General features: G+C 35.6%; 1 protein-coding gene and 1 pseudogene across 1 annotated transcript in view; one reads left to right on the top strand and one right to left on the bottom strand.

Annotated features, from left to right (window-relative positions):
- LOC6042696 (serine-rich adhesin for platelets) overlaps positions 1-15518 on the bottom strand; it is a 29104-nt gene extending 13586 nt beyond the window's left edge. The window contains exons 1-3 of the mRNA XM_038259156.1: positions 14999-15518; positions 14773-14867; positions 4600-5788 (exon numbers count right to left, since the gene is read on the bottom strand). Of these exons, the coding sequence (XP_038115084.1) occupies positions 4600-5788; positions 14773-14867; positions 14999-15038 (1324 nt within the window). The 5' untranslated portion in view covers positions 15039-15518. The remainder of the gene's footprint in view (positions 1-4599; positions 5789-14772; positions 14868-14998) is intronic.
- Positions 15519-19525: 4007 nt separating this feature from the next.
- LOC119765487 lies at positions 19526-20019 on the top strand (annotated as a pseudogene).
- Positions 20020-21945: the final 1926 nt, after the last annotated feature.

The following is a 21945-nucleotide window of genomic DNA, read 5'->3' as shown; positions in this document are numbered from 1 at the left end:
TTTAACAAATTTAACAAATTTAGCAAATTTAACAAATTTAACAAATTTAACAAATTTAACAAATTTAACAAATTTAGCAAATTTAACAAATTTAACAAATTCAGCAAATTTAACAACTTTAACAAATTTAGCAAATTTAAGAAATTTAGCAATTCAACAAATTTAACAAATTTAACAAAAAACAAATTTCACAAATTTAACAAATTTCACAAATTTCACAAATTTAACAAATTTAACAAATTTAGCAAATTTAACAAATTTAACAAATTTAACAAATTTAACAAATTTAGCAAATTTAACAAATTTAACAAATTCAGCAAATTTAACAACTTTAACAAATTTAGCAAATTTAAGAAATTTAGCAATTCAACAAATTTAACAAATTTAACAAAATAAACAAATTTCACAAATTTAACAAATTTCACAAATTTAACAAATTTAACAAATTTAACAAATTTAACAAATTTAACAAATTTAACAAATTGAACAAATTGAACAAATTGAACAAATTTAACAAATTTAACAAATTTAACAAATTTAATAAATTGAACAAAGTTAACAAATTTAACAAATTTAACAAATTTAACAAATTTAACAAATTTAACAAATTTAACAAATTTAACAAATTTAACAAATTTAACAAATTTAACAAATTTAACAAATTTAACAAATTTAACAAATTTAACAAATTTAACAAATTTAACAAATTTAACAAATTTAACAAATTTAACAAATTAATAATTTAACAAATTTAGCAAATTTAACAAATTTCACAAAATTAGCAAATTTAACAAATTTAACAAATTCAGCAAATTTAACAAATTTAACAAATTTAACAAATTCAGCAAATTTAACAACTTTAACAAATTTAGCAAATTTAAGAAATTCTGCAAATTCTACAAATTTAACAAATTTAACAAATTTAACAAAATTTAACAAATTTAACAAATTTAACAAATTTAACAAATTTAACAAATTTAACAAATTTTACAAATTTTACAAATTTTACAAATTTTACAAATTTAGCAAATTTAATAAATTTCACAAAATTAGCAAATTTAACAAATTTAACAAATTCAGCAAATTTAACAAATTTAACAAATTAGCAAATTTAACAAATTTAACAAATTCAGCAAATTTAACAACTTTAACGAATTTAGCAAATTTAAGAAATTCTACAAATTTAACAAATTTAACAAAATTTAACAAATTTAACAAAATTTAACAAATTTAACGAATTTAACGAATTTAACGAATTTAACGAATTTAACTAATTTAACGAATTTAACGAATTTAACGAATTTAACGAATTTAACGAATTTAACGAATTTAACTAATTTAACGAATTTAACGAATTTAACTAATTTAACGAATTTAACGAATTTAACGAATTTAACGAATTTAACGAATTTAACGAATTCAACGAATTTAACGAATTTAACGAATTTAACGAATTTAACGAATTTAACGAATTTAACGAATTTAACGAATTTAAAAATTTAAGAATTTTAGAATTTAAGAATTTAAGAATTTAAGAATTTAAGAATTTAAGAATTTAAGAATTTAAGAATTTAAGAATTTAAGAATTAAGAATTTAAGAATTTAAGAATTAGAATAGAATTTAATTTAAAAATTGAGAATTAAGAATTTAAGAATTTAAGAATAAGAATTTAAGAATTTAAGAATTTAAGAATTTAAGAATTTAAGAATTTAAGAATTAGAATTTAAGAATTTAAGAATTTAAGAATTTAAGAATTTAAGAATTTAAGAATTTAAGAATTTAAGAATTTAAGAATTTAAGAATTTAAGAATTTAAGAATTTAAGAATTTAAGAATTTAGAATTAAGAATTTAAGAATTTAAGAATTTAAGAATTTAAGAATTTAGAATTTAAGAATTTAAGAATTTAAGAATTTAAGAATTTAGAATTAAGAATTTAAGAATTTAAGAATTAGAATTTAAGAATTAAGAATTTAAGATTAAGAATTTAAGAATTTAAGAATTAAGATTTAAGAATTTAAGAATTTAAGAATTTAAGAATTTAAGAATTTAAGAATTAAGAATTTAAAGAATTTAATTAAGAATTAAGAATTTAAGAATTTAAGAATTTAAGAATTAAGAATTTAAGAATTTAAATTAAGAATTTAAATTAAGAATTTAAGAATTTAAGAATTTAAGAATTTAAATTTAAGAATTTAAGAATTTAAGAATTTAAGAATTTAAGAATTTAAGAATTTAAGAATTTAAGAATTTAAGAATTTAAGAATTAAGAATTTGAATAAGAATTTAAGAATTAAGGAATTTAAGAATTTAAATTTAAGAATTTAAGAATTTAAGAATTTAAGAATTTAAGAATTAAGAATTTAAGAATTTAAGAATTTAAGAATTTAAGAATTTAAGAATTTAAGAATTTAAGAATTTAAGAATTTAAGAATTTAAGAATTTAAGAATTAAAGAATTAAAGAATTAAAGAATTAAAGAATTAAAGAATTAAAGAATTAAAGAATTAAAGAATTAAAGAATTAAAGAATTTTACAAATTTTACAAATTTAGCAAATTTAATAAATTTCACAAAATTAGCAAATTTAACAAATTTAACAAATTCAGCAAATTTAACAAATTTAACAAATTAGCAAATTTAACAAATTTAACAAATTCAGCAAATTTAACAACTTTAACAAATTTAGCAAATTTAAGAAATTCTACAAATTTAACAAATTTAACAAAATTTAACAAATTTAACAAAATTTAACAAATTTAACGAATTTAACGAATTTAACGAATTTAACGAATTTAACGAATTTAACTAATTTAACGAATTTAACTAATTTAACGAATTTAACGAATTTAACGAATTTAACGAATTTAACGAATTGAACGAATTGAACGAATTTAACGAATTTAACGAATTTAACTAATTTAACGAATTTAACGAATTTAACTAATTTAACGAATTTAACGAATTTAACGAATTTAACGAATTTAACGAATTTAACGAATTCAACGAATTTAACGAATTTAACGAATTTAACGAATTTAACGAATTTAACGAATTTAAAAATTTAAGAATTTTAGAATTTAAGAATTTAAGAATTTAAGAATTTAAGAATTTAAATTTAAGAATTTAAATTTAAGAATTTAAGAATTTAAGAATTTAAGAATTTAAGAATTTAAGAATTTAAGAATTTAAGAATTTAGAATTTAAGAATTTAAGAATTTAAGAATTTAGAATTTAAGAATTTAGAATTTAAGAATTTAAAAGAATTTAAGAATTTAGAATTTAGAATTTAGAATTTAAGAATTTAAGAATTTAAGAATTTAAGAATTTAAGAATTTAAGAATTTAAGAATTAAGAATTAATTTAAGAATTTAAGAATTTAAATTTAAGAATTTAAGAATTTAAGAATTTAAGAATTTAGAATTTAAGAATTAAGAATTTAAGAATTAGAATTTAAGAATTTAAGAATTTAAGAATTTAAGAATTTAAGAATTTAAGAATTTAAGAATTTAAGAATTTAAGAATTTAAGAATTAAAGAATTTAAGAATTTAAGAATTTAAGAATTAAAGAATTAAAGAATTAAAGAATTTAAGAATTTAAGAATTTAAGAATTTAAGAATTTAAGAATTTAAGAATTTAAGAATTTAAGAATTTAAGAATTTAATTTCAGAATTCAAGAATTTAGAAGAAAAAAAACGAAAACTCAAAATCCAGCAGTTTATTCGCTCAATTTCACTTCTTCAAGTAAAACTCATGCCGACAATTGCTAGGCTGATCACAACACTGGTGATTATGCAGCTGCTCCCGCTGCACCAAATCCCCTGTCCTGCTCAACCGGTCCCGATACTCGCTCATCAACCTTTCCTGTTGATACGGCCGCTCCGGCCAATGGCTCGAGCTAACGTACCCGCGCGGAATTTTGGACGGTTTCTGCACGCCATGGTCCGGATACTGCCCCCGACACCCGTCCACTCCCCCCGGACACAGCTGACAGGTGCAAAGTCCCCCCGCGCAGCAAGATCCGCACGCCGTTCCGTTGCACTCCCGGATAAAGTACTTGGTGTCCTCCGGAAGCGGGCCCAGCTTGTACTCCTGCAGGTGATCGTAGTCGACCTGGTAGGTGGATTTGAGGGGTGACGCTCCGGACTGGTCGGCCCAGGCGGCGTTCTGCTGGAGGTCTGCGTAGACGGCCGGGTGGGTGTGGCACAGGTTGGGCAGGAAGTTGTTGGCGGTGCAGTCGGGAACGGGACATGGGTGCTCTGGGAGGGGAGTGTCGCCGAAGGGTTGACAGTTCGGGGGTGGAGAGAAACAGCTTGGGGGTCGTGGTGTTGGGTTCGCGGAGCAGGGCTTGGGCACGATTTTCCACCGGGTGGGTGTAATCGGCGCTGTAGGTCGTTTCGAAGAACATCGGGTGGCGATGCATTTTTGTTGCGGGAGAGATATTTTTAGGATTTTTGCACGGAAATTTTGACGTCTAGTTTTGTGGAAAGTTTTCAAGATGGTGGACTAAAACCAAGGCTTGCTAGGTTTTCTTCCAACCGCAAGTGAAAGAGAATTTTGAACCCGGTACAAAATAAATGACAATGACAACTACAACTCACCCGTAATGTTCCCCTGCGGCAGCGAAAACACCCCAGCATTCCGGCACTGCTCCTCCGACAGACTCCGGTTCATCACCGAATCGTTGTACAGCTTCAACGAGTCGTTGATCCTCGCCGGATCGATCGGCTGGTTCAGCTTCAGCGTCCCATCCGTACTACCCAAATCGGCCGCTCCGTCGATAAACTCCTGACTCATCTGCATCTTGAACGCGTCAAAGTCGTGCGACCGCAGCGTTCCCTCCGGCGTCCGGAAGTCCTCCTCGGTCCCGTTCAGCGTGGTCGTTGTGGCACTCGTCTTATTGCTGTCCGAAGAGGACGAGTTGCTGTGCGGCGTAAGCGTCTTGTAGTCGGTGTCGGTGACGCTCTCCGTAATTTCACTGTGATCCGACGCCGACGCCTGTTTGGCCGAGTGCAGCGGCGAAGGCATCGTCCGGTAGGGTTTCTCCGTCTCGTCGACCTTCCGCTCGACCTGCAGCAGATCGTCGATCTCGTCCCACTCGAGCTGCTTCACGTCCAGCTTTGGCGGCAGTGTAACGTACTTGTTTGTTCCATTGGCCGCCCCCACGACGTGACTAGGCGACACCTCCTTCGAGTTCTCCCCCGAATTCGGCTTCGACGAGCTCATCGAGTTCAGGTCCGACGAAATGCTCAACGTGTCGTACGAAATGCTCTCCGAAATGGTCGTCGTATCGTTCTGGTCACCGCCCTCCGTCAAGCTCGAACTCATCGGATCGCTCCGGTCCGGGTTGAGATTCTCCTTGTCCTCCTGGTCGTCCAACTCCTGCTGCGCCATCGAACTCGCGCTAAACCGGTACGAGTTTCGCTTCCGCACCGTCACCACCGTCCGCTGGTCGTCGTCCTCCTTCAGGTGGATGATTCCCTGAACGCCCCAGTAAATGCGCAGCGCACCCTCCAGCACCAGCCGCCCGTTGACCTCGCGACTTCGCACCTCGGCGCTTTTGCTGTCGTGGAACTGGTTGTAGGCGCGCAGTTTGGCCTCCAGGTGGGCCCGAGGGATCTGGGGTCCACCGGTGCCGGCGCCGCCCGACGGTGACCGGATAGGGGTTTGCTTTTTGAGCTCCGGAGCGCCGAAGCTTTTGTGCGACTCGACGCGCGTTCCGTGCCCGAAGAGCTGGGGCCCGAACAGGGCACCGTAGCAAGGCACGTGGCAGTAGGGGACGCCTTTGTGCTGGAAAAGGAAAAAAAAATGAACGGAAGTTGGATTAGTCTGAGAACAATTGAGGATATTTTGAGAATTTTTAATTAATTTTGAAATGCAAGGGAAATATACACCAACGAGTAGAGCAACTTTTTGTGAACATTTCTGTTCATTTTCACTTTTACAAGCATTTAAAAAAAATATTTCCCAATTGTATTCTAATCAGACGAGAATGCATTGGGCCACGCCCATTTTCCTATTTTCAGCTTAGTTCTTTTTTATTCCAGCGCACTTTTGGGTCTGCTTAGTGCTGCCAAAATTTACGAAAAGTAGCATTTATAGAGAAAGTTTCCTGGCATCACTGGCTCACTCCGACAGGCGCTGCCTGGTGGTGTTGGTGTCCACCCTTTGTTCTTTATTTGCCTTCGCTTCTCGCTCGGTTTTCTTCAGCCTTCGATTGGAATGGGTCGTCAAAAGTCAAACGTCAAAAGACTTGGCGCGTTTGTTATTTTGATGGCGCTTGCTAATTATTTACATTTTTCGGGATTATTTTTCAAGTGAGTGACTAAGTAATGCTCAAAAGAACATGTTGCCGGTGGTTGGAAGCATTTTATATCTTGAGCGCTTTGAAAACGTTAGCGCAAGTGAAAAGATATTGATGGTGACTTTCGTTAAGCAGTTGAGTTGGATGTGTGTGCCAACAAAATGATGAGAAATGGTCTCTCAAAATTGAAATTATGATCAAATATGTCCCAGCTCTAGATTGAAGCTTCAAGGTTATTAATCGATAAAAATATCGTCGATAATATTATCGTCTAACGATAACGAAATAAACGAAGTTGGCTTTGTAACTGTCAGCCATCATTGCTAGAACCTACCACTAGGTGTCATCCTTTTAACTACAAGGACCCATATTTACACTTAGATTTTTTAGAGCACCCGCCGCAGGATTCGAACCAGCAACCTCCGACTGATCCACACGGGCGGGACAAACGATAACGATAATGGTTATTGTCATTTCGATAATTCTATGATTCTGTACGTGAATATTCAAACAGATGTAACTTTTGAGAGAATTTTCTGACCAATTTGGTGTCTTTGGCAAAGTTGTAGGTATTGTTGAGGACTATTAAGAAAAAATAGGTACAAGGTAAAAAAATCCGTTTTTTATTAACTTTTTTCACAAAAACTCACTTTCCCAAAATACGTATTTTTTTGATTTTCGAGATTTTTTTATATGTTTTCGGGGAAAAAAACCCGCAACTTTTGAGCCATAGAGAAGTATGATCACAAAATCTGCCGCCGAGTTATGACTTTTTGAAGAAATAGTGATTTTTGGGGAAAAAAAATCGAAATTTGATGCAATAAAAAAAATTACCTAATATTCTGTAATTCTAAATTGAATTTCAAATCGAAAAGTACTTTTCATATTTTTTAATAAAGGCCATTCCTAAAAATATTTTTTTAAACGTTTAGAAAATTTGCTATAAAATGGTCTAAGAGACATTGATGATTGGACCTCTGGTTGCTGAGATACAGCAGCTTTAAGAAAAAGAAATTGGAAAATTGTAGTTTTCTAAGTTTTACCCAAATAACCAACCATTTTGTAATATCGATATCTCAATGGTCCGATTTGTAATGGAGCAATTCCAGCCCAAAACAGGAATTTTTTAGGTACTTTTTTCTCGACCTTCTCCGATTTCAATTTTGTGTATATGGAGCCAGTTATACTCGATAATGACATTTGAGAAGGGCGTAGGCACAGAGTAACTAATTTACTATGCAGGTTACTATACTACACTGAAAAAAAATTATGTTTTCACTTATGAGCAATGTAATAAGCTTATATCTGTAAGCCCATACATCCAATTGAAATGTGGTCAAAGGCAAACTTATGGGAAATTTGACAAGCTTTCCGATAAAAATATTTTCGAGACTAAAAAATCAAGTCTGTCATAAAGAAATTGCGAAAAACCATCAAAAACCCTATTTTTTCACATTTTTATTTTTAAAACCGCTGTAACTTCACAAGGATTGGACTTAGGACAATGGTCAATATGGAGACTTTTATGTAAAATTGTCTGGAGAATCGACTCTCGTGTTCGGATTTTGAAAATTTTGATGTTTTGAGCTCTTTTGAAAAAAAAAAACAGTTTCAGTAAATGATTTTTGTATTTTTTTAGGTGCGTTGCTCCATCCTACATTTTTCGTTAGTCTTTTTGTAAAATCTTAGGCTATTTTCGCAAAAATTTTGAACGAAAAAAAACCGTAAGCTCACCCTCAAATTTGACTTTAAACTTAAAAATCAAAAAAATCTCATAAAAGTGGAGTGTTTTTTTCTTTCAGTGTATTTTTTCGGAAAGCCCGTCAAATTTCCTACAAGTTTGTCTTTGACCGCTTTTTTAATACGATGCAACGGCTTCGAGATACAGCAATATTTAAATTACGAAATACAAAAATATTTAAAACACTTACGCCCTTCTCAAATGCCATTATCGAGTGTAACTGGCTCCATATACACAAAAATGGCTTATATATGGCTAGGATAACATGTCTACAAAGTTTCATTGAAATCGAAGAAGGTCGGGTACAACCGATTCCCTATTGCTCAATGTTAAAACATGAAACTTTTGTAAAATTTTCCGAACTTTTCGAAAACAATATTTTAAAAATTTGTTAGGCAAGACTAACATTTCAAAAGGGGGTATTATTGAAGGGCCCTTTGAAAAAGTTAGTCTTGAATAAAAAATATCAAACATAATGAGTGCGCTGACCACGCGGACGCGCTGTCCTGTTTTTGCATGCTCTTTTTCATTTCTTTTATGTCGCTGTTTGTGTGCTTGGGTGAGTGGTTGTTATAATTAAATAATGGCATCATTAGTGCGCTGACCACGCGGACGCGCTGTCTTGTTTTTGCATGCTTATTTTCATTTCTTTTATGTCGCTGTTTGTGTGCTTGGGTGAGTGGTTATTATAATTAAATAATGGCATCATTAGTGCGCTGACCACGCGGACGCGCTGTCTTGTTTTTGCATGCTCTTTTTCATTTCTTTTATGTCGCTGTTTGTGTGCATGGGGTGATTGGTTATTATAACTTATTGGACATCATAAGTGCAGTGGAGGGGACGCGCAGTCCTGTTCTTTTCGCGATAATTTTCATCGTAAATGATCGTAAAAATTTATTCCAACTCGCATCGATCGATTTTATGAAGAGTAAAGCGTCATTTATTTACTATTTTTGAAATTTGCTCGCGTTATCTAAATTGTAAAAATATACTGATAAGTCCAGCCCATAGCACTACTGCTCGGCTGGCACGCGTTCGATAAAAAAACTTTTTAAATGATCAATTATCTATCTTTCCGCAGCCGGCTGCCTAAGATTTAAAATTTTCAACCGATAAACAAAATGCTCATGGTCACATCACTGCCACTCGTGAATCCTGACCTCATACCCATCTACTAACCCTCAAAACTCATGTGATACTTTGTCGGAGATGCAGTCGATTGGGCGGTCTCTATCACTCAAGTATCGGACTAACATTCCCATCCACTTCCCCGTGACGCTACCACTGGTCGTGGCCGGCGCCGGTATTGATCAGCATGATAGGGGCCTTTGAGAAGTTGCGAAGCGAGGAAAGATAGCTCCCACTGATCTTCCACGGCTCGTGGATGTAACTTCTGGAGGTCCTGGTCAATAACGGAGTAGCAACTGCGGGTGGGCACCTATGCTTATGCTTATGCTTATGCTTAATAAAAAATATCAAACATAATGTTTTCGAAAAGTTCGGTAAATTTCACAAATGTTTCATCTTTTAACATTACACATCGGACCATTAGTTGCTGGGATATCGATATTAGAAAATGGTTGGTTGTTAGGGTGGCACTTAAAAAACTTTTTTTTTGCATAATTTCGATTTTTTTCCAAAAATCACAGTTTTTTTCAAAAAATTATAACTCGGCGGCAGATTTTTTCAACATACCTGATCAATTTGGTGTCTTCGGCAAAGTTGTAGGTATTGTTGAGGAATATGAAGAAAAAAAAATAGGTGCACGAAAAAATAGCCGTTTTTTAATTAACTTTTTTTACAAAAACTCACTTTCCCAAAATACGTATTTTTTTTATTTTCGAGATTTTTTGATAAGTTTTAGGGCAAAAAAACCCCGCAACTTTTGAGCCGTAGAGAGAACATTCTCAAAAGGTAATCTCATAAAATGACCATTTTTAAATCGCTGTAACTTGAGTTTAAGAAAACCCTTTGAGATGTTATATTCATATTAAAAAAGAAGATTCAAACTTTCAGATGCACCGCGGAGCGTATTTTTTTGTGTCCCCCTCGAAAGGATACAAACATTTGAAAAAAGCATATTAAAAACTTTAAAAACGCTGTAAATTTTTACCAAAATGACCTAGCAACTTCGTTGACATTTTAAAAGACGCGTTTTTGTATGCTCTAAATAAGTCCCGAAGACACCAACATTGCCAAAAATAATACAAAAAAGATACGCAATAAAAACTTTTTATTGATGGGCCACCCTACTGCTTTTCATATAAAATGCTGTAGAATGATCAGATTGAGAGATAGAGATTTGGTGTCTTCGACAAAGTTGTTTGAAATGGCTAGTACTACAATACTGCCCAAGAAAGTATACCTCTATCTAAGCGAAGATAGTTTTTGAAAATATTAGAAATTGTTAAACCACCCTAATATCGTTTTGACCAAAAGATGTAGAATTTAATTTTTAACAAATGCTTCATAGACACCGAAGCTCGAAAATGCATCCCTGAAGCGGAAATAAATTATTCCTGCTAAATTTGCGTTTCCGACCATGCACCATGTATCGTGAACAGTTTCCATACAAATAAAATCTTTTTGGTATAGAGCGTTGGCATTTGGGCAATCGCCATTTTGCATCATAAGTTTGTCAAAAAAAATTCATACAAATTTGGCTGCTGCCCATACAAAAATGATATATGAAAATTCAAAAATCAGTATCTTTTGAAGGATTTTTTTTTGATCGATTTGGTGTCTTCGGCAAAGTTGTAGGTATGGATAAGAACTACACTGAAAAAAATGACACGCAGTAAAAAAATGTGATTTTTAATTTCACATTTTGTCACTTTAACTTGATTTGCAAAAATACAATATTTTTTCTTTTTTCTGATATGTTTTAGGGGACATCAAATGCCAACTTTTCAGAAATTTCCAAAATGTGTCCGCGCTATGAATATTTGAATCAATACTCATTTTTTTCAAAAAATCGAAATATTGATTGCAAAAAAATTTCAACTTTATTTTTCTATGTAAAATTGAATTTGCAATCAAAAGTACTTTAGCGAAATGTTGATAAGAGCACCATTTTTAAGTTACAGTACAAACTCGATTAGGGGAGCTGGGGTTAAGACGGCCACCCCACTGTTTTAATACCTATACTAATGAATATTACTGAAATGTTAGCAATACTGTTCCTCATGCTAAATAATGAGTCATCTTTGCCAAACATATTGTTTGAAATAGTATAAAAATAGCTGTAAATGCATTTTTGTTAGAAAACAATATGTTTTCCTGTCTTCAAATATTTGTTTATATTAAATTGAAGTTTTCCCTAGATTATGTCCCTCGGAAAAGTTAAAATAACAGCGATGAGCTTCCGGTGGTTAGACGGCCACCCGTATTTTTTATATATAGGTTATATTTTTAACGGTTTTTTTTTACTATTAAGGCATATTTGTAGATAAGGAAAAGCACTTTCAATAAAACTATCCATTTTTAATTAAAATGCTGTTAACTACCGTTTCGACAACATTGTTTACTGTGATATAGCCAAATTCATTCAATAGTATGAAATCCTATCAAACTTTTCATAAAAATCGCTAATTTAATATTGTTTACTTAATTTTGATTTACTTATTCTAATCGAAATACACAAACTAATTATTTTGCACCAAATAGTGTTTGTTTTGTAGTAAAAATTCACAGTTTTCCTTAAAATGTGGTCGCAATATAATGAAATTCACTGAGCCAAAATATGAAATTTTTTGAACAGCATTTTTCTTTACATTTGAACATTGATTTAACCAAAATAGTTATGATGTTCAGAGAAGTCTGTTCAACCAACCATGAAGGTATTTGGGTTAGAGCGTCCAATTTCCCGGGGTTACAAAATTCCCGGGAAACGGGAAATTTTCAACAAATTTCCCGGGAAATCCCGGGAATTCCCGGGAAATTTGAAATTTATCAAAAATTATTCTGATCTTGCTTTTGAACCATATTTTGCAACAAAATTGTATAAAACAGCGATCATAATGGTCAAAATGGGTGTGAGGATCAATTATTGGCTTTACTGCTTAAAAAAATCATGCAATTTTAAGAAAATATTTAATTTATCTAATTTTATATGCTGTCGTACCAAATCAAAAAATTATCATCTGCATTTTTTTTGTTGAGAAGCATTATTTTTTAAATCAAAATATTTGGATAGTGAGTAGAATCCATGCTCCACAACCATAAAATTGCCTCTAAATTTGTCTCTGTGACCAGCTTGAATTTATTTTTTTCAAATATCTTTTTCCAGAACAAGTCTTACTTTTATGAATAAATAGATAATAATTAAATTTACCTTAAAATCTAACTCGTGCTTTTTCACTTGAAACACTACTTCAAGAAATCACTCTAAGTTTTCAAATATATGAAGCGAGTTTTTGAAAAATGTTGTTTCATGGTATTCAGCTTAACAAATGACTTAGCTTAAAATAATTTTCATTGTGCAAGAAGTGGTTTAAATTAAACAAGCATTACCCGACAAACTTCGTTCTGCCTTTTTTTCGTTTGTTGACGTTTTTTTTAACTTTTTTGCTTATTCAGCCTACTGCGATCAAAATGTGATTTTATGATGATGATTTTTTTCCGGAATCGGTTCCAGAGTGGCCAAAGTTGTAACTTTTTTGCGTAAGAACCTTACTTGGACTTATACGAACCCAACGCAACAAAGAGCACCTCGATCCGAAGTTTCGTGTTGAATTGATTCGCGTTCGAACAAAAACGTCGAAATTTTTCATATATATAGATAGAAGATAGATGATACATGTTTTTCATATTTAATCCTCTTACGCCCTTGGTATTTCCAGTGCTTAAATTGTAATTTCTCGAATATAATTGAACAAATTCTTCTAGCTCAACCCTTTAATAAAATTTTCTTCCACGGTAAACAAAAACGTTAAACAAATCTCAGTTTTGATATTGGCCGGAAGGGGTTCAGGTCTTATTTTCAAATGATATAACAACAAAAAACGAAAAAAAACAACAACAATTTCCGTTAAAAAAGATTACCAAAAATAAAATAGATAATTTTCATTTCATTGTATACTTATTTAAGTTGCCCAACAAAAAAAACAAAATCTATTCCCAGTTGTGAATGCTTCAGAAATTAATATTATCTGAAAAAAATCCTTGACATGAAATTGACAGTTGGTTGAAATGAATAAAATCAAGTTAGGTTCTCTCATTGTTTTCTTTTATGTAGATTTTCAAAACATTGGTGCCCAAATATTAAGAAAATGTATACTTCCGTTTGAATTTCGGGAATTCCCGGGAAACGGGAAATATATTTTTTCGGGAAATCCCGGGAATTCCCGGGAAATTTTTTCCCGGGACGGGAAATTGGACGCTCTAATTTGGGTGGATTTAGCAAAGTTATTAAGTTAATTTATAGCACTGACCGTCTTACCCCCCATGGGTGGCCGTCTTACCCCGCGTATTTCATATATATACGATTTCAATTATTTTTAAAATTGTTGAAAAGTATTAAAAATAGGTTTGAAGATTAACTAATTTATGTCATTTCTTTAATGGACTACTAGTAGAACGACTTTTTTGAAAATAGTCACAGTTGTTTTTTTTTATTTATCGTTTGTCAACTCTTGAAAAAAATATTTTGGAAAAGCTGAAAATAATCTCCATATTTTGCTTTTTTTGAACTTTTTTGCTGAGATATTGCCATGCAAAGTTTTAAAAACAGAAAAATTATATTTTCTCAGTGTTGTCCAATGAGCCCTCATTTTTTGATCACCAGTATCTCGGAGAGTGTCGGTCTGATTCACAATTTTAAAAAATGAAACACCACTCGTGAAATTTTCTGATCTTTTCGAAAAAATACTCCAAACACGACACAATTTTAGGTACCTAATTTAGAGTTTCATTGATTTCTACAACACATGGCCTAGGTATTGTAAATAATTGATAGTTTGGAATAGGAAGAATTATTAGCTTAGCTTGGTTGACCGTACTCTAGCCGAGCATAAAAGTCGCAATAGCTAGGTAAGCGCCGATAAAGAAAATAAATGCGTCAGGAAAGTTTGGAATAGGAAGAATCATTAGCTAGAAAATAAAAGAATAATTTGAATATCACAGTTTTATTATTATTGCTTGGCAAGAGAAAATAATAATATATATTTTATCAAAAATCGTGAAAGCACTTCTAAACGATAAAAATGTTCAAAACAATGAACACATTTAAATTTTGTGCTCCGTTTCGCTTCTAGATTTGAAACTCTACAACAAAGAACAAACATTCCAAAAAACCTGTTCAACAGCTCATGAGCTCGCGCCGCAACTTTAAGCCGCATCAAGTGGACTTCCCAAAAAAAAAGTTCAGAGAACAACGAATATCACCTCCCCCTCCATAAAAGCCGATATCGCATGCGTGTGCGCCCGATTTGCCTACTCCACCACTCTTGCGGGCAGCGTTTGTTGCGCGCTACACAAAACTCATCATCCGCAAGCAAGAAAACAAACAAACCTTCAAACACACATTCACAAAGCGATCGTCTCTCAAACGAGTGTTTGTTATCTGCGCAAACAAATCTCCGCGTCCGCGAGAGAGATGTCTTTCATAAATCGCTACGATTTAAAGTTTGTTCTACCACGCGAGGGCTTGGCCATCGCCAGGAAAGATTTCCTCGGGGTGACTAAGACCAAGAGACACACGTGCCAGGAATACTAATTGACACCACTTACTTCGGCATGTTGTCCCGGGTTGAGCCGCTTTCCGCACTCCTCGCAGCGCAGACATTCCGGGTGCCAGTCGTAGCCCAGCGATTGTTTTCGCTCAGCTGGAAGTTAATAATTGAGGAGAAAGAAAAAAATGCAACTTTTCGATTATCATCGCAAATAAAACTTCCGGAAGCGAAACGTTCAAAACTGCACATTTTGAAGTTGACTCAGCAGAATCGGAAAATCTTACCGAAAAACACGGGCTTGCCGCACTTGTGACACTTCCACATCGTCTCGATTCCTTCTGCGATCGCTAAATTCCTGCTCCGAATTCCACGCAGTCCTCTCCGCAGAACTAGCAGAATTTGCCCGAAAGGTCAATCCTCCTGGCCTGTCAATCTGCTTCCCCGCAGCCGCCGGATTCCTTTCCCAACTGCTTCCCACCCCGACTCGAACAAAAACAAGACACAAAACCGACCACAAAAACACAAACAACAAAGTGACAGCTTAGGCAAACAAAAAAAAAAGAAGGAAACGGCTCCACCACGGATGGTCACATTTCCGTCGGTTTGCGCGCAAACGAGCACCTTCCGGGGCGGGAAACGGTGGCCGGAACGTCCGGCGGGTGGGCAATGGGTCGCGGAAACGGAAAATGGGACCGGAATCAGGCGAAAAAACGGAACTTTACGGCGGAAAAGAGGCGGATCCGAACGAGGCTGGAATTTCGAGTCGAGTCGCGACGACGATGAGAAGGAGACTGACGAAGGGAGAGAAATGAAAATGACAGCAGATGTCAGACGCTGAGAGAGAGCTGACAATTTTAACCGGCAGGGGTGGGTTGAATTTCTGACGAGGCACCCGGTGCAGGGGTGGGATTGACGTGTGGCACAAGTAAGATTTGGAAATGACGTAATTAATTTAGATGCAAGTCGAGTCTCAAACGCGAGCCAGAGTGGACGTGTATCGCACGTCCGTGCAATTCTTCACTTTTTATTGTGAGCCGGTATGACCCAAGGTCGTCATTACTCGTGTTCAAGATGTCAAATTATCGGAAGAACTCACTGGTAATCGATTTCAACGTATTGCCAGTTTCTCCTGATATGGACAAAATAAGAAGATTTCTTACCAAGGACCTGGAACTTGATTTCTCGGCTGTACGCACCTTACAGTGGAATATCTCCAAGAACCAGGTAATCATCGAAGCCACAACACAAGAGCTTGCTTGGAGTGTTGCAAAAAGCCACAACGTTAAGCACTTCATGATCCACCAAAACCAAAAGTACCTGATCCCCATTTTTGTGGAGAACGGTGCCACGGAGGTAAAGGTGCACGATTTGCCTCCTCAAATGCCAAACCACCTGATAGCAGCACATCTTCAACAATATGGCGATGTGCTATCAATCCGGGACGAAGTCTGGAGGGATTTTTTCCCCGGAACTCCGAACGGAGTAAGGGTGGTGCGGATGAGAATCAATAAACCAATTCCATCATTTGAGACCATCGAAAAGGAAACGGCGTACATTTTGTACAGCCACCAAACAAAAACATGCCGCCATTGCTCCCGCAAACTACACACCGGACAAAAATGCTACGAAACGAAAATCCAAAAGAATACCGTCACCGACAATAACGAACGAGATACAGAACAACAAAAGAAGCTGACCGTGAAGCCGCGTGGTTCAGCAACAATGGAAGAAAGTGAAAACAAAAAACCAACACCCATCGACACAATCAACGATCACAAAATTCCACAGCAAACACCGAACGATCCCAGAAGACAAACAACTGAAGACGACACACCAGATCTAGACTTCAGCCATCCCGAGAAGAAGAAAATAAAGTGTTAAATTGTTAAAACCTGGCCCAAAAATGTGTAAATCATAAGAAGCCAAATAAATATTTAAGGAAAAAAAATTAATTTGGATGGAAAAAATAAAAAAATAGCTTCGGGACCATCAATAAACCACGTGGACACTTTTTTAGAAATCTCAACCCTCCCCTCCCATCGTGGACAATTTCCATACAAATAAAATTTTGTTTTGCATGGAGCGTGCCCGCACCCGCACCCGAGCCCGGCACCATCTTCTTTCAAAGGTTTCCGCGTCCCAAGTCCTGGCAGCGGCCGCGTTCTGTTTTGATAGTCGACCTCCACTCACCGGAATCACCAAAACGTTTGTTTACATTTTGGACTTAAGCGAACACGGTTACACGAGAACGACAAAATGAAAGAAATTTTACTGTCGAATTAAAAGTGTAAACTTTTAATTAAGTGAGCAATGAGATTTTCAAAAACTGTAGCAGTAAAAGTTTTCATTTTCAAAACAAGAAAAAAACTTTTAATGTAGCAAATTTCATCAACTTTTTAATTCTAAAATAAGTTACTTTTGTCATTACCGTAATATTTTTTTGTGTGTGGACAATCGCCTTTTAGTGAATTGTTTGGTTGTACATTTTTGCTCGGGGGACCACTTAGATCAAATTTTCCGGTGATAATTTTATCATATTCGTGTTCCTGAGACAATTTCACAATAGAAACATACATAAAAATGTTTATTTTCATTATTTTAACCCTTTCAAAAATAAAAGTTCAAACAAATCTTCGATTCACATTTATTAAAAATCAAGTGCGTTTCCAAGGATACTAGATGACACCAGAAAAAAGCAGCTTCTTAATTTTTTATAACTTTCATTTCTAAAAGGGTTAAAATTGATGAAAATAAACATTTTTATTCATATTTCTATTGTGAAATTGTCTCAGGAACACGAATATGATAAAATTATTACTGGAAAAATGTACAACCAAAAATTCACTAAAAGTAAAATTGTATATTTAATATGTTAAACTGCCTTACCCAAAGCGTTCTCAGTCTCAGATGGTAGTCCCAGATGTCCCCTACAAGCTGCAGGTCGAACCGAGTTGATATCTGGATGGAACACTTTTTTATTTGAGTTTAAAAATTATGCAATTTTTTCACTAAAATGCCAATAACTCCCTTTAGATTTAACCAATTGGGATGCTTCTCCCTGCATTTTGCTGCATTTTTTAAGCCCTTTCAGATGCATTTTGAATTTTTAAATTAAATTAACTTTTGCCTAAGTTATAGCCTTTTTAAAATTTTTGACGTTGTCGAACCTGCAAACTTTGTGTCCCGATTTTCCCCACTTCCCGTTGACCTAGAGTGCTCATATTTTGGCCAGATGCTAGTTTTACATGTACAAACAACCCCTGAAAATTTCAGACAGATTGCTGAAGTTGATGCGAGATGGGTATGCTTTGCTCGTGGACTCGCTCTAAAGTTTAATTAAAAATATAAAAAAGTAGAAAATATTTCAAAAAATAATGGTAGAGATTGCAATAGATATAATGTATTATAATATTATACATTCAAACCCCGATGGTTTGACACCAACTGTTGTCAAACGAACGGGGTCACTTTTTAGTTTGACACCCCTTTTACACGGAGTTCACACACACTACCAAACGATTGTTGTGATAGTGTGCGTGAGCGCTGCCTAAAAAGTGACAGTTCGTCGCTTTTTAGTTTGACTTTGACCAACCAACGGGGTACAAACTAAAAAAGCGACCTTCGACACCAAATCGATCAAAAAAGTCCTTCCAAAGATCAAATCGTATGAAAAGTGGGATATTGAACTCAGAAAATCATGATTTTTGGTTAGGGTGTAGCTGAACAGAATAATTCTAGAGTTTTGTTTTTTTTTTTTTAAGGTCCAATAAACCAAATTGTAAAATGTTGCTTTTTGGGTGTTTGAAACCACCTTGAGTCAGGGGTATTTAAAAACATAAAAAAATCAAAAGCTGAAAATTTTGTTTTTTGGACCTTTTTTTAAAAAAAAAACACCAGAATTCAGCTGACAAATTTCTGTCACAAAATAGAACAGATATGTTTTTCAGGCTTATATCACAGACAAACAGACGAGACTCTCCATACAAATTATTTTTGAAATCCATCGTCCTTCATCAAACCACCATATTACGACGACGCCAGCGCTGCCTGGTGAGCTGATGCCGAAGCGCAGCCCAAACATACCAATACATACCCATTACTGTCATGTGTCATGTCAATGTATGCGTGAGACGATCAAGCCTATACGATTATAAACGAGGGGCGCGAAACTGGGCTTAATATATTTAATTTTCGCAATAAATATATTAAGGAATTAAATTCCGCTTGTCAACTAACATTTGACAGCGCCCAACCTACTTTGTCGAAAACATTGATTTGTTTTACGTCTCCTTCACGCACCCGTCTGTCAAATTTGTGTTGATTTTGTTCTTGCTAAAAATGTGCCGATGCCGGTCATTCTTTAGTTTCAAATTTGTTTTAAAGACTGTTTCTGGAAGGAATCTCGTTTGCTAGATGCTGCAAAAGGTGTTCCATTCTCCAATGTGAATCTAATTTTCATCGAAAAAATAGCAGCTTCCTTAAAGACAGAACGATGACCGCGTTCATCTGCACTTCCTGCCGGGCCTGTTTACCGCAGTGGAACATCCTTCAATCATACCGGTGGAGGTTATTTCGGGTAATATTGACACCTGATATTTATTTTTCAAGTAATTTTTTGACATCTTGCAGGTTGCTTTTAAACCTGCAAAAAGAACAGCAGGTCTAGAGCAGATGAGCAGGATTCGCAGTGGGCCAGTGCAAGCAGAACATCACAAAGATTGGATCGGATTGGGTTCTCCGTTTGCACTTTAAACAAAATACGTGACGAGGCTGCATACCTTTTGCCTCGCCGGAAATGCCTACACTGATAAGATCTGAGCTCAGTCGGTAACGAGGCCGACTCGACCCGCGTCAACAAGGTGATTAACGAGCTATAGGTCAAGTCCGTCGAGGAACTGATCGCTTCCGGCCGCGAGATGCCGTTCAGTGGTCCTGCCCCGACCGCTGCCGCCGAGGAGAAGAAGGAGGAAAAGAAGAAGGAGGTGTCCGAACCGTGGAGCATGACGACGTGGGCTTCAGTCTCTTTGAATAAGGGATTTACCCGTGGCCGGATGGCTGCTGGCGGTTGCGTTGGCGTTTTTGCCCCCAAGGCGGCAGAACGGCACTGTGTTGAGCAGTCGTTTCGGACTATTAACTATTCATTTCTATGAATTAAATGAAAAAAGGAAGAAAGATGCATGTCATGCATCGGCACATACATAAAAGTGCAATTATTTTTTTATATTTTTTTAATTTTGCTGCGTGTTAGTACTTTTGGCTTAGAGTTGCTTGATTTAAAACAATAAATAGACTATCTTCTGCTTGTTTTTATGCTTCCCACGATGAGCTGGTCGTTCATGATTGTTCGGCAGCACGACGTTGGCTGGGAAGACCAGATCCTCAAGGATGGCGTCGTCCTCCGGGAGCAGGGTCGTATGATATCGCAGCGAGTGTTTGGCTGCATTTTCACCAAATTTTCAAAAACTACCTTCATCTTGGCCTGCATCAGGTCGACCGGAGAGTGCATCCCGCTGTGATCGATGATTTCTTCTAGCGCGTCGTTGCTGGCCCGGTTCACCGTCAAGTAGATACCGTTTAGTTCGTCTGCGGAGTTTGGGTTGCTCGCGCTCGAAGTTTGCGACGACTCGTTGGTCGCAATTCGCGGATCCTACTCGTGAACCATCCGGGTTAGATCCTTGGAAAATTGTCTGCTACGGTACCGATGACGATGGCATAAAACGAAGAAATAATTAATTGAAGATCAACTAAGGTCCGGTTTTTGATTGCCTTTTTACTGTAGAACTTCTGTCGGCGACGCTTCCTCCGTAATTTCAATCCCCACCGAAGAGTCATCCGTGTTCATATGTTCGGCCACGATAAAGTCCGATTCCTGTTGTCGGGTGGGCAGGATTTCTTCCGGCGGCAGAACATCATTTGCGACAAGTACTAAGCAAGTCCACGTCGATAGCGTTGATGGAAGATGCAACCGGAACGCGATCGCACAGGGAAGATAACACACAGACGCATGTTGGTTGCCGACGGAGGCACTTCGCCGGAAGATGCGCTTTTTGGTACAGGGATTCTCCTTTGGGTATGCGAAACGGTTATTCCTACGGTACAGGTCGGCGTGAACGTGGAGACGGTTCATCTGTATAGTAGCAACGGAGTTGCAAAACTTGGAGTTGATTCAGCTGACTTCTGCCAAGGTAAGCCGCAGCTCGACCACTATAACGTTCCGCTCGGATATGGTATTATTGGTGCGTGGTTCCCCCATCGAGCACGCCGACAAAGTTTGCTTCCGCTTGCGGTGTAATAAAATCAACAACAAAAATTGTGCGCAATATCGAACTGTCAAATCAATGTGGTGTAAAAAGAGGTGGCGATGTTTTGATCGTAAACAATCGTTAATTTCTCGTTAATTAATTAATTTCAGCTGTTAATTAATTAATTTATTTAATTTTTTACTACTGTCCCGCCCCTCGATTATAAACATCAACAGCTTTGAAATAATTTTGTTGTTACTGATATTCAGTACTCGATGAAATGAAAACGCCCGAAGATGACGGTGGGTCGGTTCCGTTTTCAATGGCAGAACCTCATGATTGCATTTGAAATAACCGTTTTTGACTCGGTTATTGAAGGACGATGGTTCCGAACTCGAGTGTCCCGTCTGTTTGTCTGTGGTAATATTTTCTGTCTTGGACTTTTGCTAATTCTTAATGTAATTTTCCTGTACACAATCTCATTCCAGACTCGATTATCCGAAATTTTGATTATTCGAAGGTTTGTATGGGACTTCGGATAATCGAATCACGAAATAGTAGTTTATGCAACAAGTTGCAAAAAGAGGATTTTTTCAGCACGAGTCGTACATTTATCCAACGAGGTTCACAGAGTTGGAAAAATACGAAGAGTGCTGAAAAAATCAAGTTTTGCAACGAGTTTCATACAACATTTTTTGCAAATCCGAAAAACACCCATTGAGTGAAATTTTAAGTCAAATTTTCATGTATTTTGTCAATAAATCTTTTAAATCAAAAAAATGTTGAAAAGTGTTACTTTTCGAAACAAGTGTTGAAAAGTTCAACTTTTCAGCACCCATTTCAGTTCTGAAAAGTAGAACTTTTCAGCATTTATTTTGAAAAGTGTTGCTATTCGATTCTGTTATTTTTGGTACAGAAAAGTAGGCTATTTCGTCGTTCAAGAATGACAGGAAAAGTAAGTAGTTTCACGACGGAATTGCAAAAAAAAA

Source organism: Culex quinquefasciatus, chromosome 1, assembly GCF_015732765.1.
Source record: "Culex quinquefasciatus strain JHB chromosome 1, VPISU_Cqui_1.0_pri_paternal, whole genome shotgun sequence".
Classification (NCBI taxonomy): domain Eukaryota; kingdom Metazoa; phylum Arthropoda; class Insecta; order Diptera; family Culicidae; genus Culex; species Culex quinquefasciatus.
Note: the sequence above shows the minus strand (reverse complement) of the source record. Positions and strands in the feature narration are given on the sequence as shown.